Here is a 24,646-nt window from a genome sequence, read left to right on the forward strand (position 1 = left end):
GAATTTGGGGAGCTTTAGAGTTTTTGATGGTGTGTAGAATGCTTGCGTAAGTGGCACTGAGACCATCTACATCTGTTCGGTGATTTACCGTGTTGGGTGTGTTAACCATATGACACATCTCGAGCACTGGTAATGTTGATGAGCGATAGGTTTTGTCGATAATTTTGGTTGCGGTCAGGTCAAAATCGTGTTGGTGTTGGATGCCGTGAAGGATGAAGTTGGAGGCGACGTTGATTTTCATGTGTGTCGGGTGGAATGAAAAATAGTTTAATAATCGGCCAGATGCGATGGATTTTGAATACCATTGTGTGTTTAGCGATTGATCAGAATTGCGAATCACTGTTGTGTCTAGGAAAGGGAGCTGATTTCTTTGCTCTTCCTCTTTTACAACCTGAATGTGTGGGTTGTAGCCATTGAAAATTTCAACTTGTCCTTCGGAAGGACTAATAGCAGATCATCAACGTATTTTCGTAGGACAGGAATTTCGAAAGGAAGCTCGCGGATGACTGCTTTTAGCAAATTTTCCAAGATGATGCCTGCTAGGATGGGCGAAAGAGAGCTGCCCATGACGGTGCCGAAGGTTTATTTATAGAATTTTCCTCGATAGCAGAAATAACCGTTGTTGAGGCAAAATTCTACTAGTTCCAATTCAGCTTTTTGTTGGTGGCTGCGTCCCCAAATGCGCACCCCACTTTGACAAGTCGTCCGTCCAATGTCAATTTTGACAAATCATCAGTCTTGCCAAATTTGACAAACCGTCCTTCAGATTCAATTTTTTGATCGTGGTAGGCGTTCACTTCTGCTCTCAACTAAAATTGAACGTCAAATAAAAATATTGTTTTTCAGTTGAAAAACTAAACTGATTTCGGTACGGATTCGCACAGTCAACTGTAGTCCCATTCAACAGCGGCACTCAACTCGAAATGTGGATACAGAACATTTGCTATTCAAAACTATTCGTTACTCGCAATCGGCAAACAAAAATCGGTCAACCAATATGGCAATTAATCAGTCTTATAATGTAATTGGGCGATTATCATGCGGAGGAAAACCAATCAGCGATACTCAATCTAGTCGTAACTAATAAGATAGGTGGATTGCAACTGATTTCTTCGGTAAACGCAGCTGCAGCTGTAGCTACCAATTGTCAATTCTTGGTGCTAAATTTTGCTACAAATTTGTATCCAAAATCAGGTGCGAACAAACATCGTTTAGGTCAAAGTTTAGGTACTGTATCGTTAGAAGATGCCTTTACGGGTAGTTTAAAAGCAAGTTTCATGTGCTATTATTAGTCATTTCATGTGATGAGGCTCAAATCGCATAATTCTCTCGACACTTTCAAACAGCTGAGAATATGCTTATAAATAAATTCACGAAGCAATTAAAATCATCGAAAAAGGCGTCAAATTTTAAATTTGACGTTTAACGTTTATTAAGAAAATAAATAAGCAGGATACATGATAGCCGTGAAACTCAAGGCTGATGAGACCGTTTGTCAAAATTGACACTGCTGACGAGTTGTGAAAGTTGACACTGTACAGACAACTTGTCAAAATAGAGTGCGCATTTGAAAACGCAACCACCAGCAAAAAGCTGAATAAGAGATCCAGGTTGATGTTGGTTTCTGTGCGAATATTTTCCCACTCCATTATAATATCGTGAAGGATTAGATCTTTGGGTATGTTGGTGAAGAGGGACACGACGTCGAAGGATACAAGTACGTAGTCCATGGGGAGTGTAACTTGGTTGATTTGTTCGGCGAATTGGAAACTATCTTTGATGTTGTATTCACTGCGTATTGCTCTTTGAAGAATGTTGGCAATGTATTTAGAGAGATTGTATGTCGGTGCTGTTATGTTTGGTACTACCGGGCGGAGCGGTAAACCTGGTTTGTGGGCCTTGGGTTGTCCATAAAGCCGTGGGCAGATGGATGTGAATGTTTCCAGATAATTGGCTGTAGTTTTGTCCTGTGAGTTTGAGATTGAGAAGGCGATCGACAAGTGAGTTGTTTTGGCGTTGAATGCAAGCTGTTGTATCTCTAGGTAACACTTTATAAGTTGAATCATCAAGAAGTGACAGCATCTTCGTTTCGTAATCTTTCGTTTCCATTATCACCGTTCTTTTTCCTTTATCAGACTCTAGGATGCATATATCTGGGATGTCGGTTAAGCATTGTTTTGTGACTTTGACAGCTTTCTGACAGAAAACTGTGACGGAATCTTTCTGTTGGTTTTGTAGTGATCGTGAAAGATAATTTTGAATATGATTTACTACTAGACATTGCTATGGCTTAACAGTTTCGAACTGTTGGCTTAACCCATTCTGTGGGCCTAATTAGAAACGTCAACGAGTCCATTCCTTTATACCTATATCAGGCGTTGCGACAAATATATATCTGCCTCATTTGGCTTACAACGTTCGACCAGAAAGTACCGCTCTATTCGCTTCCGAAACCTAGTTAAAATAGTGGCGACGACAGGGATATGTTTTTCTTCCTCGGAGTTTTTTTTCCTTTAAATAAAAAACGCGTGTCTCGGATCCACGGATTGGGTGTAAAAGGTGTATTCCTGAAGAATAAATGACGAATTAAAAGGTAATTTCTGATATATGCGATTTAGTTGCGTTGGTTTGGCTGGCCATTGTGTTTTCCTGTCGTTTACATAAGCCTATTGTTCGTACACGGGCGTCTTTCTGTCGGATGTTTTGAATAAAAGCGGTTATAAAAATATCTTTTGATAAGAAAGCGAACTGTGGGTTGAGTTTTTGTTTCAACCGGAGTGTTAATCTTACTTTTTTCTCGTCTCACCAGGCAGGCCACGGCAGGTTTTGTCGCAGTGAATTTTGCTTGTGAGACAGGGGAAGTAGCATTCTGGAGACAAGTGCCTTGTATTGGAATTGCTATTGTCGTTGCTGCTGTACCCCGCAATTTGCCATTTGCTGCTGCTGATAAAGTGAGACCCTGACTACGAGACCTTCAGTGTTGCCAGGTACGCGATTTATTCTATTTTTTTTCGATTCAAAATCTAAATTCGCATAATATTTGCTTTTGTAACAACTATTATTTTTGTTTCGCTGTTTGAATTTTGTAATCCATTTTTCCTCATCTAGAGCCATGCCTCAGATCGAGTCCATAGAATGTTATATCCCGGGGACCATTCCATTTGGACACTATATCAAACAGATGGAATGGATATTCAAATGTAATAAGATACCGGTTGAGGAAAAGAAAGAATATTTTCTTGCTCTGTGTGGGCAGGAGACTTTTAGTGAGCTGATGCTTTTACACCCGGAGGTAGATCTTGAAACTTTAAATTACGATACCATATTAGAATCCTTAAAACAGAGATTTGACAAAGTGGACACAGACATGTTCCAACGCTACAAGTTTTATAACATTAGGCAAGCAGATAATGAAAAGACAGAGGATTTTATTCTCAAGATTAAATTACAAGCTGAGAGTTGTGCATTTGGGGCCTTTAAGGAGACAGCCATCCGCGATAAATTGGTTATGGGTGTGCTGGACAAGAGTGTGCACAGTGGCACGACTTAGAACAAAAGGTGGACTAAAGTCCAAACTTTTCCGTATCGGTTCATATAGGACGATTTTATGTAATTTTGGTACGCTGAACTCGTTTTCGATATTAAAACATTTCAAAAATGAACATTTACTATTCATCAGGGTGTCTCAAAAAATTATTTTTTTTTCTAAATCGTTCTTAAAATTTGTGTACATTAATTTTCGTAAGCTAAATCGTTTTTGATATTAACATTTGTAAAACAAATTTTATTATACATTAGGGTGGCTCAAAAATAAAATTGTTGTGAAGGTTAAAAAAAAAAATTAAAGACATTTTTGTGCGCTGAATCCCTATGTTGGTTATAAAAATAGAAATTAACTTTACTACTTATTAGAGTTGCTCAAAAGTAAATATTTTGTCTTTTATAATGATTTCTTTCAATTGCAATTTTGGAATTTATTTTCCGTATTCAAACGAATTGATTGACATCTCATTACGGGGCTTCAGAAATGACTATATTATTTTTAAGGATCAAAGAAGATGTGATCGACTTATTTAGGAACGTTTAATTCATTAGTGGGTTACTTGGTATGAAAACTACATTTTCTTTCATTTTCAAAACAAACATTTTGAGCGTCTTAGTGGAATATTGATTTACATTCACTAATCAACCAGATGTTTAACGATTTTGTTTTCGCAGGTGTGTTTTAAGTTAGATTGCTTATTTCATACCTTAAATAAAAATAAATCCAAAATCCTTTTATCGCGTATATGGTTCATTTAAAAATGGTTTTATTTTATTTGGATAATATCGCATACCCTTAAGCTATACCAGTGCTATGCAAACGCGGATAAAATAGTCTCACCAAATGACCAGAACTCAACTGTGTTCACTTAATTTGACAGTTATCGCGTAAGTTTTTTTTTGTAAAAATTTTATTGTCCAGTTGGTTATAATTTCTTTTTTAGTTACAATTTAAATAAAAATTGTATCCGTCTACAGTACGCTCATCTCGTGGTACACTTGTCATGTAGCATAACATCTGGCTGAAGTTCTTCAATATGCGTTGACGTGTACGTTTTGATTGGTGTTTTAGAACCGGGTAGATCCAATCCTCTGGCTGTAGTTGGCTCAGCCTTCGATCCATCGCTAGGAAGGTGTTCCGTTGGTATATCCAAATAGCTTTGTTCACACTACATTGAAGTAGATGGTGCTCGATGGTATCGGTTTGATCAGAACAATTACTGCAGTCGGAGTCGGTTCTTCTGTTCATTTTATGTAGTAGCTCGTTGGTGATTAGCTTGCGATGTATAACTGAGAACCACGTAGATCGTTGACTCGAATTCAGTAATTTGGAATGGATGTTTTTGTAGATGATTTTCCAGTCGCGTAGGGGATTCTCTCACTATTTTAGACTCCTTTAGTTGTTTTATGAAGTAGGAATATATTACGCTGGAACAAGGTGCTCTTGCGATTTCTTCGGTTAGAAATGCGGATTCTTTCACTACTGTACGAATGTGCTCGTATTTTCGGGGAACGCTTGACAGATTGGGTGGATTCGCGTTGTGCTCAAGAAAGCTCCAGAGAAAAGGTAAGTCCGAAGCCATTTGCATCATGCGGTTTGTTAGCAAAGCCTTGGCTTTGATGGGTGGTGAATGCAAGTTTAAACCACCTCTGTTCGTAGGAAGTATCAAAGTTTCGAATGCAATCCGTGTCCATCTTTTCCCATACCACAGAAATGAGCCGATTCGTGAAATAAACTTTCCACTGTGATCGATTTTCACCAAACCCCCACCAAACCGAATTTCTGGCTACGAATGGAAAATGAAAAATGATTACATCAAAAGCTTAAACATTACCCAAGATTATCCAATAGATTACAGAAAAGTCGCTAAGGAAACGGACAAGGATGATTTTTTGAAAAGGATCAAGCTTTATTTGAGTGAAGGGTGGCCAAAAAGAATGAGTAGGAATTTTAGAGACGTTTACGCACATTATCAGGACTTGGAAGAAGTGGATGGTTGTATTTTATTTCAGGACAGGGTAATTATTCCCGCAGTTTTGCAAAATGATATTTTGAATCTGTTGCATAAAAACCATAATGGTATTACTAAAATTAAACAATTAGCCCGCAGGAGTGTGTATTGGTTTGGTATGAATCAGGACATTGAAAACTTTGTCAAAAGTTTTAAAATATGCAACCAGATGGCTATTATCCCAAAAATAACAAGCAAAGTTTCATGGATACCAACTAATCGACCTTTCAGCCGGATACACGCTGATTTTTTTCATTTTCAACAAAAGGTGTTTTTGGTAATTATTGATAGCAATTCCAAGTGGTTAGAGTTGGAGCATATGCAGTATGGTACAGATTGTAAAAAAGTGCTAAAGAAATTCATGGCAGTTTTTGCTAGGTTTGGTCTTTCTGATGTGGTCGTTACTGATGGGGGCCCCCCATTCAATTCGTTCTTTTTTATTCACTTTCTGGAGAATCAAGGCATAACAGTACTAAAAAACCCACCGTATAATCCTCAAAGCAACGATCAAGCGGAGCGTAAAATTGGATATGGAGGAACGAATCAATTATTTTTTATTCAATTATAGAAGCACTTGCCTGGAGGAATCGGGTCAATTTCCTTCAGAACGAATCCTATCTTTCAAACCAAAGACTATCTTAGATCCTATAAATCCTAAAAAAGATTATAAAAAACACTTGACTAAACCATTGCATGATGAAGCTCGCACTAATGCTCTTGTTAAAGATAAGATGCTTGAACATTTTAACAATCTGAAGGCAGGAGATCCTATCTACTATAAAAACAATAACCCTACTGATATAAGACGATGGTTAAATGCTAAATTTATTAAAAGATTATCCACTAACATGTTTCAGGTCTCACTTGGTGGTCGAATAATGTCGGCCCACAAAACACAACTTCGTTTGGCGGAGGGAAACAGAGTTAGGCCAGAGTTTACTTCGACCAGGTTCCGCCAGCACGTTCGTCTAAGAAACGGCGCGAGGAAGTTGAGTTAGTAGAATGGCAGGAGGTGGGCGGTACTGCAAATCAAAGCGGAGAGGAAGACGAGGCGTTCTATGGATTTCTAGCCGATTCACCCCTTTTTGGTGGTTGTGAGACACCAGTTGGGGACGAACAACCTATCGATTCAAACGAGAGAGAGTTTCTCAGCAGCATGCGAATCCTTCGCCATCGAAGTTGGTCCATCAAACGCCTTTAAGGCTATCAATTAGATTAAAGCGAAGAAGGAACGAGGATAACTTTATCTATTTTTAAGTGAAGAATTGCAGTTTTATTAAGAATGATTTTTTTTTGAATATTGAAAACGTTATCTTTTATATAGCGATCGAATTCATGTCCACGTTATGAGTATCAGAATGAAGTTATACATAATCGTCATTCAATTTAGTATTATTGATAGTAGCGTTCTCAAACTTAAGGAGTAAGTACTGTTATGGCTTAACAGTTTCGAACTGTTGGCTTAACCCATTCTGTGGGCCTAATTAGAAACGTCAACGAGTCTATTCCTTTATACCTATATCAGGCGTTGCGACAAATATATCTGCCTCATTGGGCTTACAACGTTCGACCAGAAAGTACTGCTCTATTCGCTTCCGAAACCTAGTTAAAATAGACATCTGTTCTTGTCTTGGATGAATTTGTTGGGAGAAGTCCGTAAAATGTTCTCGATGTTTACGATGAGATGGTCGCCTCCAACTTCATAAGACGAGTGACATCCCTCACTACCAACCAATCGTTTGCCGAACGTAAATATGTCATTTTGCAGTATCTCCGCCAGAACGACTATCCAACATCACTTATAAACAGATTGCTTAGCCAAATTCACCGATGTAGTCAAACCAGCCATAAAACCATCCCACAATCACCATCCGAGAGCTCACTGGATACAAAACATGCAGACGAAACAACATACCGGTCCCTACCATACATCCAGATGCTGACCAACACACTCGTTCGAAGCCTAAAAACAAACTATCCTAACGTCAAAATTGCCCCAAAAACAATCAAAACAACTTCAATGTTGCTAAACAACATTAAAGATCCCGTTGATCCCTCACTATGTTGCAATGTTATTTACAGCGTGGTGTGGTGTGTGTGTGAGATGACATATATTGGTATGTCGAAAAATCAACTAAAAACAAGACTTAGCGGACACCGGACCAATATCACAAAATATAATAAATTGATCGAAGCAGGAAAAACCAACACAGATGTCGATATGATCGAACTTGGAGAAAAAACAGCTCTCATTCTTCACAGCACCCAATACCAACACGATTTTGACTTGACCGCAACCAAAATTATCGACAGAACCTATCGCTCATCAACATTACCAGTGCAGGAGATGTGTCATATGATTAACACATCCAACACGGTAAATCGCCGAACAGATGTAGATGGTCTCAGTGCTACTTACGCAGGCATTCTACACACCATCAAAAACTCCAAAGCTCCCCAAATTCAGACTCACATCACTAACTCACAGTTCAACTAAAGCTTACCTATTCTGAAGATCCCCTTTTCACACTTTGCGCTCATCATCTCACTGTAGTTTTTTCAAAGGGATCGTGAAGTAAGAACCAAAAGTGTACCCGTGAAAAATCTTGTGCCGATAGAAACTCCACAGCACAGTATGTTTATTTCTATATTATTTTTCCACACACTTCTTTTTCTAAATTCCAAAATTTATTAGCCTATGAAAAAATTAAGTCGTTTGATACATATATACTAGACTGAGAAAGCCAATAACCAAACATAAACTGTGCACTGAGTGCACGCAGCTCTGAAAATCTAGCGAAATCGTCTTAGCGCACCAGCCATTTGCGCGACTTCCGAAGGGTTAAAAACACCAGCCAACTCAATAATCTGTCAATCTATCTATATCAACTCTGTGCTATTATGATGACTCTTTAAAACGCAAGTCCAATAGATTACAATGTCGTTCAGAAATGAGACATTTCGATGGAAGTTCCCCAAAGAGATTCTATGTTATTATGCCGCTAAATTCAACACTTAGAAAAAATTAAAAATCCATTTCTATTTATGAAACCACCCAAAATAAAATTTTTGAAATCCACGTGGACATCGTCAGGAAGGAGGTAGGGGTACAGGAATTGTCCACGCTTGTCCACGGCGGGAAAGAATGGGGTCAAAAATGATTTTTTTGTCCACGTGGTATATAAACGGCCCCATTCCAAAAATCCTTCGAACGGAGATGGGGACGAATCCGACATTAATTCAATATAGAAATGCATGTATCGAATAGAGAATATATTCAAATGTTTTTTCGAATGCCAAACAATATTTTTATTAAAATAAATACCTTCGCCAATAAATGGCAATAAAAATAAAACCATGCAAACCGATGTATTTGAATATGGTACTTTTAAATGTATGTAATTGAATATGGTACTTTTATTCTTTCTAGGTTAGAGTCGTAGCCATCACAAAATTCAGTATGCGAGCAGAGATAGCCCAAGACGAAAAGGACTGGATAAATTGTGCAAACTTGCCCAATGGAAACATTGCGATAACTAACGTTTAAAATACACACACTGAAATCTCGTATTTTTATGCTACCACCCTCCCCTCAGGCCCAGAAACGGTTTGTTTCCCTCCCAATTCGCCGTGTAGTTTGTTTGTTCCTCCCAATTTAAACGTCAAAGCAGCACAATACCAAGTTGGTAACGATCAATGAGGTATATATAGGTGTGGCAGAACACACGGTTTGCTAGTGTTGGCAACCAAAAATATGTAAACAATCCAGAAGCACAACGGGTCGACGTCATAGCGGTCACACGATTCAATGGGAGCTTAACGACCGGTATGACGAAAGCAAGTCGATTTATACTGTGATCACTCACACCACTCATGTAAGATTCATCTTACGAATACCAAAGTGCCATCTTCGCCAGACCTGTATATACGACATTGGGTAACGATAGAAAACTAGCTATCCCACAGGATAGCACGGCTAACACAAAGAGAATAGGGAAAGAGACGAATAGTGTGAAGCCAAAAATACCTTATTGAGCAGACCAATCGTGCAATGTAAATAAACATTACTCATGCCTGAGTTAGAGGAGATAAGTATTGTACATCTATCAAAAAAGAAATTTGAGTTTTCGTCAGAACTTAGTTCAATCGTGATTGTAAGGTACATTCTAGAGTATATGTATGAGTAAAAACAAGCTTTAGAATTATTTCATCTCTTTGTTTCGGAATGCACATCTTTTGATAAACAAAACCAACGATCGACGTACGGTTTGTTTTCAAAATATAATAGGAGTCATTTAAAGTGCTGCCTGTGGAAGCGGTTGCCAAAATTCTAGTGTTAAAATCATCATAAAGGGAGTGTTGCCGTTTTGACTGATTTTCACTCTTCGTCTCTTTCCCTATTCTCTTTGGGCTAACAGTGCTAACGTCGAGTAAGATTTGCTTACTCTCACATCTAATTTGTTCTCAGGTACGTTGGCCTTCTCGCTTATAGATTTTTCCACCTGAGTTGGTATTACCAACCCAGCTGGATAAGTCTATAAGCGAGAAGGCCAACGTACCTGAGAACAAATTAGATGTGAGAGTAAGCAAATCTTACTCGACGTTAGCACTGTTAGCCGTGCTATCCTGTTGGATAGCTTTTGAAGTAGAATACTTCTAACGTTTCAATATGGGGTCCCGTTTCAAAAATTTAAGTTGAGAAATTTTCCCAGGTTCGAAATGCGAATATCTTCCGTTCTACTAATCGAAATCGCAATATTTTTGCACTATCTGATCGGAAATTCGTGCACGTATTTCGTATTAAATTTCGGAATTAGTGCGACTACTATAAATAAACCAAAACAAGGCTTTTTAGAAAATCCTTCGAAAACAGCGATGAAAATGCGCAATTTGCAAGCACATCTCACGCAGAGCCGTCAAAAAGCAGCATGTAAGCGTTTCATTACATACGGGAATGTTATATATACAGGTCACGCGAGCTTGTTTTGTATCAGTGGGTGCTCGCTTACCACACGAGTAACATGCTCGTCCGGACGGTACAATGAGCGGTATCATGTTTGCGTTCCCTACCAAGCGTCATCGCAAGGTTCTTCGTGATAAAATCCAGGGAATCACCAAATTTGGCGTCTGGCTCGTCGTGGTGGTGTAAAATGCATTTCCGATTTAATCTACGAATGCTGATGGTGTGCAGGAAAATGTCATCCGAGATGCCGTGACCTACACTGAACACGCCAAGCGCAAAACCTCAATGAATGTCGTCTATACTCTGAAGCGGCAGGGACGCACTTTGTATGGATATGGAAGTTGAAAAGGTAGAACTCACTTGTATCATTATAAAAAAGGCCCTTTTCAGGGCCACCAAAATCATTTCAAAGAATAAGTTTGCATTTTCTGTTTCTCCCTGGAGAGCAATTTGGGTTAAACCCTAAATTATTTCAGTGAAGTACTGGAGTGAAGTGGAAAACATTTTTACTAGGCGGATTCAAAAAAGGTTTCAATTCTCAAACATTTTACCAAGGTGCCGTATTGCGACGGCCTTTGACTTCAACTGGACGCGGAATGCGATAAAAGCGAAAATGTTGTCAATTTTAAAATGTAATTAGTTTAAGCAACCACCATTGCACAGTGGCACGAATTAGAACAAAAGGTGGACTAAAGTCCAAACTTTTCCGTATCGGTTCATATAGGACGATTTTATGTAATTTTGGTACGCTTTCGATATTAAAACATTTCAAAAATTAACATTTACTATTCATTAGGGTGTCTCAAAAATTTTTTTTTCTAAGTCATTCTTAAAATTTGTGTACATTAATTTTCGTATGCTAAATCGTTTTTGATATTAACATTTGTAAAACAAATTTTATTATACATTAGGGTGGCCAAAAATAAAATTGTTGTGAAGGTTAAAAAAAATTAAAGACATTTTTGTGCGCTGAATCCCTATGTTGGTTATAAAAATAGAAATTAACTTTACTATTTATTAGAGTTACTCAAAAGTAAATATTTTGTCTTTTATAATGATTTCTTTCAATTGTAATTTTGGAATTTATTTTCCGTATTCAAACGAATTGATTGACATCTCATTATGGGGCTTCAGAAATGACTATATTATTTTTAAGGATCAAAGAAGATGTGATCGACTTATTTAGGAACGTTTAATTCATTAGTGGGTTACTTGGTATGAAAATTACATTTTCTTTCATTTTCAAAACAAACATTTTGAGCGTCTTAGTGGAATATTGATTTACATTCACTAATCAACCAGATGTTTAACGATTTTGTTTTCGCAGGTGTGTTTTAAGTTAATTAGATTGCTTATTTCATACCTTAAATAAAAATAAATCCAAAATCCTTTTATCGCGTATATGGTTCATTTAAAAATGGTTTTATTTTATTTGGATAATATCGCATACCCTTAAGCTATACCAGTGCTATGCAAACGCGGATAAAATAGTCTCACCAAATGACCAGAACTCAACTGTGTTCACTTAATTTGACAGTTATTGCGTAAGTTAGCAAAAATAGTTCATGAAACATTTTATGACACATTTCAGATGGTTGAAAATATTTACTGAATTTTAAACATTCTTAATTCCTTTACCACTTAAAAACCATACTTCCCACTCGGCTACTTACTCTTGATCACTAGTAAAACCCTTTTTTTTCAATTTGTTTATTTGATAAGGCACGTATGCGTTAGCTTAAAGGTGCCATTTTTTCATTGTTTTACATTTTGAATTTCTTAAAACTTGGGGAGTGCACATTTCAATATTGTTTTGTTTTATATAGTGGAACTAAAAAAAACTTTACACCTAACTTATACATATAAAAGAGGGTACAATATAATATTCGTAAGATTTGGGGGACGGGTCATTTTGTGTGTTCTTTTTATAGTAATTCACTTCATGATTTTTAGAAGGGAGAGTGCACATTTGGGGGGTGCACATTTCAATATTGTTTTGTTTTATATAGTGGAACTAAAAAAAAACTTTACACCTAACTTATACATATAAAAGAGGGTACAATATAATATTCGTAAGATTTGGGGGACGGGTCATTTTGTGTGTTCTTTTTATAGTAATTCACTTTATGATTTTTAGAAGGGAGATTGTAGGAGAAATTAATTATTAACTAAGCGGAACATTTTACAAGCTTATTAACTAGAAATAACTAGAGAGAGTGGTTCAAGATTAGGGGGAATTAATTAGGGCTATTTTAAAGTAGTGGTACTGTTGTGCATTTCTTAACGAGATTAACTATTGATCAACTAAAACTAGAAGATAGGGGGGCACATAAGTTTAGGGAAGATATTCAAGGGGAAAAGGGGATGAAGTCATACATCTGTGTATCAGAGACATGGAAGGGAGGGTGGACAAGGCTAAGGGGGGGTAGAGATATAAACTTTCAGTTTCCGGCATCAGGAATTAACGGCCAGGATTACAGATTCGAACGGATTGATCAACTAAAACTAGAAGATAGGGGGACACATAAGTTTTGGGAAGATATTCAAGGGGTGAAGTCATACATCTGTGTATCAGAGACATGGGAGAGAGGGTGGACAAGCCTGAACGGGGGGGGGATATAAACTTTCAGTTTCCGGCATCAGGAATCAACGGCCAGGATTACAGATTCGAACGGATGTATCAAATATTGGGACGCCGGGCGGTTTTCCTCGAGCCGGCAGGGGTTCCTCCAGACGATTTCGTAGTACGGCTCAGATACGGATCGAAAACACACCGCGCTGCGCGTGTGATGTTGTACTGTAGATCTCGTGTTGTTGGTTCATTCGACAGATGTTTTGTCTCGTCTTGGAGTCGTATCAAACCATCGTTGGGGTACGGTAGGCGGAAGAGGGCACTTCTGGGAATGATAAGAGAAAAGATAGGGGCATTTAAATTTGGATAATGATGGTTTTGAGGAACGTGTATATAAGGGACATGTAGAGAATATCGCGGCTTGCTAGTACATCTCGAACCGGGACATTGGGTGATCTTCCTCGGGCCCGAAGGGAATCGAATAGTTGAGATCTGGCAGAACAGTACTCGGCGCATGCCCAGACAACATGTTCGATTTCGTGATAACCGTTGCCACAAGCGCAGATACCGCTATCCACGAGCCCAATACGCCGGAGATGTGCGTCCAGCGTGTAGTGATTGGACATGAGCCGAGACATCACGCGAATGAAATCCCGACCCACATCCATCCCCCTGAACCAAGGTTTCGTCGATACCTTAGGGATTATCGAATGTAGCCACCTTCCCAGTTCACCATTGCTCCATGAAGTTTGCCAACTTTCGAGGGTTCTCTGATGAGTAATACTGAAAAATTCGCTGAAGCTAATTGGTCTTTCATATATGTCACCTTGTAAAGCGCCCGCCTTAGCTAAAGAGTCCGCTTCTTCATTACCTGGAATGGAGCAATGCGAGGGAACCCAAACTAAGGTAATCTTGTACGATCTTACAGACAAAGCACGCAGGCGCTCCCAGATTTTTCCCAGAAAATATGGAATGTGCTTTCTAGGTTTCATTGAACGGAGAGCCTCGATTGAGCTGAGCCTATCCGAGACAATAAAGTAATGATCGGTGGGCAAAGTATCAATGATCCCAAGGGTATACTGAATAGCAGCCAGTTCTGCGACGTAAACTGAAGCAGGATCATTGAGTTTGAATGAGGCGGTGAGGTTTTGATTGAATATACCGAAGCCAGTGGAGCCGTCGAGGCTTGACCCGTCGGTGTAAAACATCTTGTTGCAGTCGACTTCTCGAAATTTACTATGAAAGATGCTTGGGATCACTTGCGGACGTATGTGATCCGGGATTCCACGAATCTCGTCTTTCATGGATGTGTCGAAGAATACAGTTGAATCAGAAACATGAAAGAGATTGACACGGTTGGGATAGTATGAAGAAGGATTGATATTTTGTGCCATGTAATCGAAGTACAAGGACATAAATCGGGTTTGAGAATTGAGCTCGACAAGCCTTTCGAAATTTGCAATTACTAACGGGTTCAAGATATCGCATCGGATGAGCAATCGATATGAGAGGTCCCAAAATCGATTTTTCAGCGGAAGGACGCCCGCCAGCACTTCTAAACTCATCGTATGTGTCGAGTGCATGCAACCCAAAGCAAAACGCAAGCAACAATATTGGATTCGCTCTAGTTTGATGAAATGTATGTTCGCAGCGGAGCGGAAACAGAAACTCCCGTACTCCATCACCGACAATATTGTTGTTTGGTACAGCCTGATCAGGTCTCCTGGGTGGGCACCCCACCATGTTCCGGTTATTGTACGGAGAAAGTTGATCCTTTGCTGGCACTTCTGTTTCAGATACCTAATGTAACATCCCCAGGTTCCTTTAGAGTCGAACCAGACCCCGAGATATTTGAAAGTTGAAACCTGAGCAATAGTTTGACCCATTAATTGAAGCTGTAGTTGCGCTGGTTCACGCTTCCTTGAAAATACGACTAGCTCAGTTTTCTCCGTGGAGAACTCGATACCTAGCTGGAGGGCCCAAGCAGACAAATTGTCCAAGGTATCTTACAATGGTCCTTGCAGATCGACGGCTTTGGGACCTGTAATAGAGACCACACCGTCATCTGCAAGCTGCCTTAGCGTGCAGGAATTGACAAGACATTCGTCAATGTCATTCAAGCCCTGGGGAAGACCCATGTAGCTAATTCGTGATGTCGATAAATCACCATGCGAAAAATGCATATGTTTTTCAGACAGCAAGTTTAGCAAAAAGTTGTTTAGAGTCGGTGAAAGACCATGCTGGTGCAGCTTCTCAGAAAGAATTTTGATAGAAACTGAATCAAAAGCCCCCTTTATATCTAGGAAAACTGATGCCATCTGCTCTTTGCTACCATAAGCCATTTGAATTTCTGTTGAGAGCAACGCAAGACAATCGTTCGTCCCTTTGCCTTTGCGGAAACCAAATTGTGTATCTGACAGTAAGCCATTTGCTTCAACCCATTTATCGAGGCGAAACAAGATCATTTTCTCGAACAACTTTCGGATACAGGACAGCATCGTAATCGGTCGATACGAGTTGTGGTCGGAGGCTGCTTTTCCAGTTTTTTGAATGGCGATGACCTTCACTTGCCTCCAGTCATGAGGGACAATATTACCCTCAAGAAACTTATTAAATAAATTCAACAAGCGTCTCATGGCAGATTCTGGCAGATTCTTTAACAAGTTAAATTTGATTCTGTCTTGCCCTGGGGCTTTATTGTTACATGACAAGAGAGCAAGTGAGAACTCCACCATCGAAAACGGTGCTTCGTTCGCGTTATCGTGAGGTGACGCGGCGCGGTAGATCTTCTGTGCCGGGGCGGAATCCGGACAAACCTTCTTGGCAAAATCGAATATCCAACGGTTTGAATATTCCACGCTCTCATTAGTACTGTTTCGGTTTCGTAAGCGCCGGGCCGTACTCCAAAGAGTGCTCATCGATGTTTCTCTCGTTAGTCCGTCGACGAACCGGCGCCAGTAGCTACGTTTTTTGGCTTTTATCAAACTCTTCATGCGCGTTTCCGCCATCGCGTACTGTCGGTAGCTAGCTGGCAGCCCGTCATCCCGGAAGGTCTTATACGCAGCGGCCTTCTCCGCGTACACGTCTGAGCACTCTTTGTCCCACCATGGATTGGGAGGACGCCCGCGTGAGTTCGCGTCTGGTACGCGTTTAGTCTGAGCTTGAATCGCGGTATCGAGAATCAAGCCAGCCAGGAACCCGTACTCTTCCTCCGGAGGAAGCTCTTGAGTGCACTCGATTTTGTCGGATATCGCGGACGCGTAGCTCTTCCAATCAATATTTCGTGTGAGGTCATACGAAACATTGATTGTATTCGGTGGCCCTGAACCGTTAGCAATATTAATTACGATTGGCAGATGGTCGCTGCCGTGGGGATCAGAGACTACCTTCCACATGCAATCTAACCGCAGCGATGTCGAGCAGAGGGACAGATCTAAGGCGCTCGGTCGCGCTGGAGGGGCAGGAATCCGTGTCATTTCACCCGTATTCAAAATAGTCATATTGAAGTTGTCGCAAAGCTCATGGAGTAGATCGATTATCGTCATGAAGGCAACCCCATGCCGTGCCGTGGGAGTTGAAGTCACCTAAAACTAGCCTCGGTGCGGAGAGGAGTTCCGCAATATCGCAAAGCCGTCGGTGGCTAACTGAGGTTCTAGGGGGGATGTAGGTTGAAGCAATGCAAAGGTCTTTGCCTTTAATTCTGGTTTGGCAAGCGACAACTTCAATGCCTGGTGTCGAGGGAAGGTCGATCCGATTGAAAGAATAGCACTTTTTGATCCCCAAAAGTACTCCTCCGTAAGAGTCTTCTCGATCCAAGCGAATAATATTAAAATCGTGGAAGTGTAGGGTTATTTCTGAAGTGAGCCATGTCTCGCATAGGGCAAATGCATCGCATTTCAAATTATTTAGTAAGATTTTAAACGAATCGATTTTCGGGATAATGCTTCTGCAATTCCACTGTAGAACAGTGATTAAATCCTTGACTTCGTTCGATGAATTAGCCATCGAAGGATATAATCGCTGAAAGGAGGAGCCATTTCGCAGTGAACAACTGCATCAAAAATGTTTTTACTGCGGGGAGAAAGCTTATCAAGATACTTTTAAGGGGGTCAGAAATGTTTAACGCTGTAAGAATACGGTCCACAATGTCAGAGAAATTTATTAAGCAGCACTGTTTTCTTTCTCTGACTGAGATATGGGAACACTTGGGGTTTTTGATGTTCCTGGAAGTGCTGGGAACTCCTTTCCTGAGCTCAGGTTACTGAGACCGGGAGCGACTTGCTTCGGTTTTGCACCAGTACTTCCTTGAGTAGTTATTTTAGGGGGACCATGAAGAGACACCTTCTGGCCTTTACGACGAAGCTTGGAAGAGGAAATGTTCTTCCTTTTTCTACTACTTCTAGGTACAGCAGAAGATGTTCCCTCCTGGGGTTCATCACAGTCGCCTTCGTCAGTAGATAAGTTGGTAAAGATGTTCGTAGAGACAGGTGGCGTAGCTATCTTAAGCATTTCTGCAAAAGATCGCTTAGAGCGTCCCTGAAGGGAACGCTTAAGATTTTCCTCGCGCTGTTTGTACGCGGGACATGAAGGGAGATCATGTGGGTTTCCCCCACAGTAGAGACACTTTTCGACATCTCTACCACAGGAATCATCCGCATGATTCCCACCGCATTTCCCACAGCGGGCTTTATTGCTACAATGGGAGGCTGTGTGTCCCAATTGTTTGCCATTAGTACAGTTCATGACCTGCGGCACAAAGAGGCGAACAGGTAGACGAACCTTGTCAAAGAGGAGATAACTGGGCAGGGCAGAGCCGGCGAAGGTCACCCGATAAGAGTCTGAGTTGACGTATATTTTCTTGCCGTCAGCTGCGAATGATGCTGAATGCAAACGTTTGCATTCCAGTATCTTCACTGGCTTAAGTATGGGGTCTTTGAAACAGCCAGTCCCATATTTTAGCAGGTCCTCGCAATTCAGACTCGAATCGGAAACGACCCCACTGACTTCAACCCTGCTAGCTGGAATATACACCCTGTACTCCCTCGTAAAGAGCTCGTAGCCAGCAATATCGTTTGCCTGAGTTGAACTGTTAACCACCACCCGAAGCTTATCAGGGCGAATATTCGATATTTCTGTCACGGCCGAATACCGATCCGCCAGAACTCGAGAAATCTGCAACAGATTTAAACAATTTTTTTCTTTGGTCCGAAAGAAGATCACAAATGGCCCGGTGGCCGAGCTCGAATATACCTTGAGCCGGGGAGCCGATTTTATTTCGACGTCCATCTCACCTTGAGATGAACCGCCGTCAGGGGAAGTCATTTTTGCACGGGCCTATTGCCCAGTGCAGGTTATTAAGACAACCAAGAAGGGGAAACGAAAACTAATACTTAGCTTGTGCAGGTAACGGTATCCAGACGGTTTACTAGAAGAACACTGCTTCACTTCACTGACCGGCTAACGGTACTCAGAAACAGAAACACAAAAGAAGGGAAAAAATACTGAAACCTCAACTAGGCGTAGAGTGTGCAAATAACCTTGAACGCGGATTAACACTATTTGTCGCTATAGAGTGTACGGACCGATGACAAAAGACTTCTATCTCGACTGAGTGCTCGATAACGAATGAAAAGTAAAACCCTTGTAGATCATGCTATAAATTGTATTTGAAAGTTTTGCATAAATTAGTGTCATTATTCTAGTTATCAAGTGAATATTCAAATTAAATATCAGTAATAGCCATACGTCTCAGTTCACAGTTTTTTTTCAAATTTTTACTGCTTATCGCAAGTTTTCGCAAAACTAGCATAGGCTCATTTTAAAGAGAAAAAGAAAAGCTTTCGAATGAGCATAGTGTGATCGCGGGTATTCACGGGCGTCGTTGTTGTTATCGCTTTAGAAGTTCGAATTCAATAAAAATTCATGACAAACAGTTATCTAAACACTAACTAAACCAACTAGTGACTTATTTTTGGCGATTTAACGATGTGATTTTATCACACGGATAATTTTGGTGAAGTAATGCTATTCATAAAATCAACCGTTTCTTTGAAAAACGAGAATAACCGTATGTAGTTCCTATGGTCAAATAATGCAAAAAACACTTGAGTTATGCCCTTCAAAAAGCTGTCAAAAATTCATTTTGCATTCAAATCACCTAAAATCTCGCGAAAATGTCTCTGATGGCTCAGCTGATACGAGAAAAATACTAGTGAGAATATCGCATAACCTTCATATATGGACTTAAGTCCGGGCTCGTCCCACTGTGCATTGGGGCCAAGGGGCCTGTTGGTGAAGGTAATAAACATAATGAACATAAACATTACTCTCTTTATCTTGAGTGTTCGATAATCTCCGTATTGGAAACACAATTTCAATTTTGTTCTTTGGAAGCAGTACGGCTTGGATATTTGGCAACACACCGCCCTGAGCAATTGTCTCTCCGGAGAGCAGTTTGTTGTTACGAATCACCAGCTGCTGAAGACGTGGGATAATTCGTCTTTTTATTGTCACGGGCAGCATTTCCTTCCAATTTAAACACTTAAGCAGCAAGGTATTCCATTACAGCTATTAAGTAAACGGCACTCCGACGCGTTCAACACAATTTTCTTGTGTATCAACCAACGAAGGGGAATACATATTGAGGAGAACACAAAAAAGGACGAGCTTACATTGTGCTGTAATCAGGTATAAAAACTCAGTATGCTGTTGCTCACGCTCAGTTCGTTTGCAGCATCAGCATGCTGCAGTTCGTTTGCTGTATCGTAACTGAAACTGTACATCTACATCTACAAGGTGCTGAAAGAGGTCCATCCAGATACCAGAGTCTCGTCGAGCATCATAAACAGATTTATTAGACATTTTCGAACGCATTGCAAACGAGGTCTCCCGCCCGACTCATTACAACAAGTGATTGACAATAACCTCCCGCGAAATTCAAGTGGCCGTCCGTTTGCTGCTGTCAGAAGAGTTGGCCAAGCCGTCTCAGATGGCACCAAAGATGTTATCAAATACACCAGCTCCAAGTAAATTCCGAACACGGCCCAAACAAAAGGCCCTTTTCAGGGCCATCAATTTATCAACAAAGAATCGAATTGAAACTTTGATATTACAAGCATCCGAAAGTGGCTTACCAAGAGCGTTCGATGGCAAGTGAGTTATTTGTGAACAATATCGTCGATTTCATGTAGAATGACACAAAATAAAAAGTTATCATTTGTGTGTTTGTTTACAGTTTCGTGTTTACTAGGCGCATTCAAAAAAGATTTCAATTCTCAAACATTTTACCAAGGTGCCGTATTGCATTACTCTTTTTACCCTGAGTGTTCGATAACCTCCGTATTGGAAACACAATTTCAATTTTGTTCTTTATCAAAAATATGTGGTCGACCAACCAAGGGGTGGAGCTACGAAGAACACATATTGAGGACAACACAAAAAAGGACGAGCTTACGTTGTGCTGTAGTCAGGTATAAAAACTCAGCATGCTGTTGCTCACGCTCAGTTCGTTTGCAGCATCAGCATGCAGCAGTTCGTTTGCAGCATCTCCCGCAAAATTCAAACCTCCGTCCGTTTGCTGCTGTCAGAAGAGTTGGCCAAGCACACCGTCTCAGATGGCACCAAAACTGTTACCATATACACCAGCTCCAAGTAAATTCCGAACACTGCCCAAACAAAAGGCCCTTTTCAGGGCTATCAATTTATCGACAAAAAATCGAATTGAAGTTTTGTTATTACAAGCATCAGAAAGTGGATTGTCAAGAGCGTTGGATGGTAAGTGAGCCACTTGTGAACAATATCGTCGCTTTCAAGTAGAATGGCACAAAATAAAAAAGTTATTTGTGTGATTTGTAGACAGGTTAGTGTAATGATTCAATTTACAAAAATCGAACGCATTCTAACGTTTTGATATAGGTGCTCCGTTTCAAAATTTTCGGCCAAAATGTTGCCTGTTTTTCTAAAAGTGAAAATCTGCTATTGTACTGAATGAAAACCTTCGATTTTTGCGCTGATTGTAAATAGTTGTGACTAGTTGTGTAGAATGTTCAATTACTGAAAATAACAGATTTTGTGAAAGCAGTGGTTGGTCCATACAATTCGATTCCAAGCGAGCCAGACTAGTTTTCGTTGGAAGGTCCATCTCTGACAATAGAAATAAACTATTTTATTTTGAATTCAACTACAACTTCCTTGAAAACAGCACAGCTAAAAAACTTTTGGGAATAACGCGCAAACCTAAATTTTCCACTATAATGAAAACTAGTGCCCCCGCCGCACAGCATCATCAAGATTGATAGTTATTCAAGCCGGGAGGAAAGGGGGAGGGAGGTTGTAAGGCAATGGAAAATTTCATTTATAATAATAATACTTTATAATTGGCTAGTCCTGAAAACAACTTGTTGGTTTGTGGTTTATTTTGGGTTACAATTTAGGCCCGCTCGATTTCTGATAGCTGTGTTTCGCAGGGCGACTTCTTAACGCCAACCGTGACTGGGGCACTTTTACACGGCCTTCGTTGCCAACTGCTTGCGGGGAGCCTTTCCTCCGGTGAACTTACGAGCGGTTTGTTTGGTACAGGCCATGTAGTGAAAAATACTGATCTGCTAATTCTCTGATGCTGGTAGTAAGACGACGGTCAAACGCTCGTTTTCGTGCCTTCATTCATAAAAGTTCAACAATATTTTCAAAGAATGTTGCAAATTGTCCACTTGATAATTCCAAAAATACTCCAAATAAACTATAATTCCAGAGCAGAATTTACCGGTCTAAAGTGTATTCTACTTCACTCCGGTTATGTCTCTGACATTACCCACCCATCTTTTTATATTGTTGTTACTTGCTTTCTTTTAGTTCTGAATAATGTACAATGTTCAAAATAAAAATGTTTTATTCATTTGAAACTCGTATTCTATATCTCCATAAAACCTTCCGAATGGGACAAATGTTGGTTTTCTTTTTTCGAATTAACTGATACAACATAATTTGATCCAATTAGACAGTTCCGCAGAATCGAACCACTTTTGATGTCTGATTTTTCACATATAATGCAGTTTTCTATTGTCACACTGTAAATGCAAACATGTTATATATGTTATATAAAAAAGAAAAAAAGGAAAAATACTCACTTTTCACCAACAATGACATTATCCATCAGAATACTGTTTGAAATTCGCACTTTCGGGTTGACGACGCAGTTTGCTCCAACGATTGTAGATGTGATAGATGTCTTTTCCATTATAACTGCCTGATCACCGACCGTCGTTGAAGTAACTTGATTTGACTTGATTTCGCTGTTTTGTGCAACAAGTGCTTCTATAGGAAGATCTGTTAAGCTCTGAAATATTCTATGGATCTGAAAGATTTTGTTATTAGCAATTTTATTATGCCATGTTCAGAAATATGGATACCTGCTGATTCCCCAAGCAGAAGGAGGCTAGTGTATTAACCCGAAGTCCAAACGTATTTTCAGGTGCGACTACCACGTAGCAACGAATCAGCTCACTCATAGATATTGGCTCCTTGTTGAAGATTGACGAATCGGATATCTTCTTGCCAATCACTGTGTAAGACGTCAACTACAATGGTAGAATTAGGAAAAAAAACTTCCATGTAATATTTTGCTACGGTTTCTGTAATTACTGTTTCGATTTATAAATTTTTTGAGTTATTTGTGCCATATATTATCACTTTTCTGATAGGAAGGAATACGAATAAAAATATTTGGGGAAATGGACAATGGAAACACAATACAATCATGAAGCAGCATGGATTCTGCACTCCCGACCGAATGATGAACATCACCAATAAATCACCATTTAATCGCGTTGGGTTAAAAACAATAACATAATCTCAAGCAGGAATTACATTTACCCTCTCGCGGAAAGGCTAAGAAAAGTTTTCCATTAGTGATTACCAGAGCTTAAAGTTTTCAAACTCGTGATCAGAAATAGGCGGGTGGTGTGACACCTGTATGATGAACGACATTGCGACTAAAACGATAAAAAGGCAGTGAAGTGAAAACGATAAATATAATTGCGTATCAGAGAAATAAAAGTACAGTGCGAGTAAATGATTGAATGCGATTGGACGCGTTTGTTTTTATTCCAGTGTGATACCGGAAATTTCAATATTTTTTCAAACGGAAACCAACAAAAAAAGAGTTTTTCTCAACGTTATCATAAAATAAAATGGAGCACGGTAACGCAAATCTGCCAGCCGCAGGTGCTGCTGCTGTTGCGATGAATCTTCCAGAATTTTAGAAATCGGATCCTATGATGTGGTTCGCCCAAGCCGAGGTCCAATTCGCCCTCGCTGGAATTCAGAATGATCAGACAAAGTTTTTCCACATACTGGCCAAAGTGTACCAATCGGTGCTCCGCCAATATTTCCGATCTTGTCGCACAACCTCCAGAGGAAAATAAATACAAAGCAATTAAGGACCGACTAATCTCCCATTTCGAGCTATCAGCGCAAGAAAAATTGGAAAAACTTTTGAGTTCTTGCGATTTGGGCGACATGCGTCCTACCCATCCCTTGCTAAAATGCAATAGCTTTCTGCTGGCCTAAATATAAACGAGGAACTACTTAAAATGCTGTTTTTACAAAGAATGCCACCGAGTTTCAAAGCTGTGCTATCCATCAGCGACGGTAGTCTAGCTAAACTTGCGTAGATTGCGGATAAAATGGGTGATTCCTCTGGTCCACATCAGGTAGCTGCCGCATCGCACCCAGCGACTCCAGGAAGTCTTCAAGATCTCGAAGCTCAGATCGCCGCACTCTCAGCAGAAGTTCGCCGGTTGAAAACCAACCCGGCCGGTAGCCGAAACCGAAGCCGTTCATCTTCTCGCCAACAAGATGTCATCTGCTGGTACCACGGAAAGTTCGGTGTTAATGCTCAGCAATGCTGCTCGCCATATCGTTTTTCAAATAGAAAAAACTAGACACGATAGGTTAGCAAATAGGCATTTCCTGATCAACACCGGCTCAGATCTTTCGATTAGTCCTGCTACATCGAAAGAAAAAAGTCGACTGCACCCTGGACACTTCATGCTGCAAACGGAAGTACCATCAAAATATATGGCAACCTTTTTATAACCATCGATCTAGAACTTCGTCGAAAGTTCACCTGGAATTTTATTATTGCTGCTGTTACTACGCCCAACATCGGGGACGATTTCCTGGCCGCCTTCGGAGTTATTGTCGACCTTAAGCATCATCGGTTGATCGACTCGAAGACTAATCTGCATTCGCTTGGGGGACTAACAATTACTGCTGTGCATAGAGTGACGACAATTAACATCGATCATCCTTTTCTCGAAATGCTAGCGGATTTCCAAGAAATTACACTACCCAACACTGTGCACTCTGGATTGCATTATGATGTTACTCACAACATTCAAACAAAAGGACCTCCACAATCATGTAAAAGTCGACGATTAGCTCCGGACAAGTTGCAAGTCGCTAAGAAGGAGTTCGAATTGATGTGCGAACTTGGAATCTGCCGCCGCTCTAGTAACTGTTGGGAAAGCCCTTTGCATTGCGTCCCTAAAAAAACCG

At 40.2% G+C, this 24,646-nt stretch overlaps 1 protein-coding gene across 1 annotated transcript; it reads right to left on the reverse strand.

The window, feature by feature from the left end:
• Window positions 1–21,959: 21,959 nt before the first annotated feature.
• On the reverse strand, window positions 21,960–22,665 carry LOC131689446 (uncharacterized). Its single transcript, XM_058974538.1, has 3 exons — window positions 22,498–22,665; window positions 22,216–22,442; window positions 21,960–22,155 (listed from the first exon to the last, which is right to left on the reverse strand). The coding sequence occupies exons 1-3, from the start codon at window positions 22,594–22,596 to the stop codon at window positions 21,999–22,001; spliced, it is 483 nt and encodes a 160-aa protein (XP_058830521.1). The 5' UTR covers window positions 22,597–22,665; the 3' UTR covers window positions 21,960–21,998.
• Window positions 22,666–24,646: the final 1,981 nt, after the last annotated feature.

This window comes from Topomyia yanbarensis, chromosome 3 (assembly GCF_030247195.1).
Source record: "Topomyia yanbarensis strain Yona2022 chromosome 3, ASM3024719v1, whole genome shotgun sequence".
NCBI lineage: Eukaryota > Metazoa > Arthropoda > Insecta > Diptera > Culicidae > Topomyia > Topomyia yanbarensis.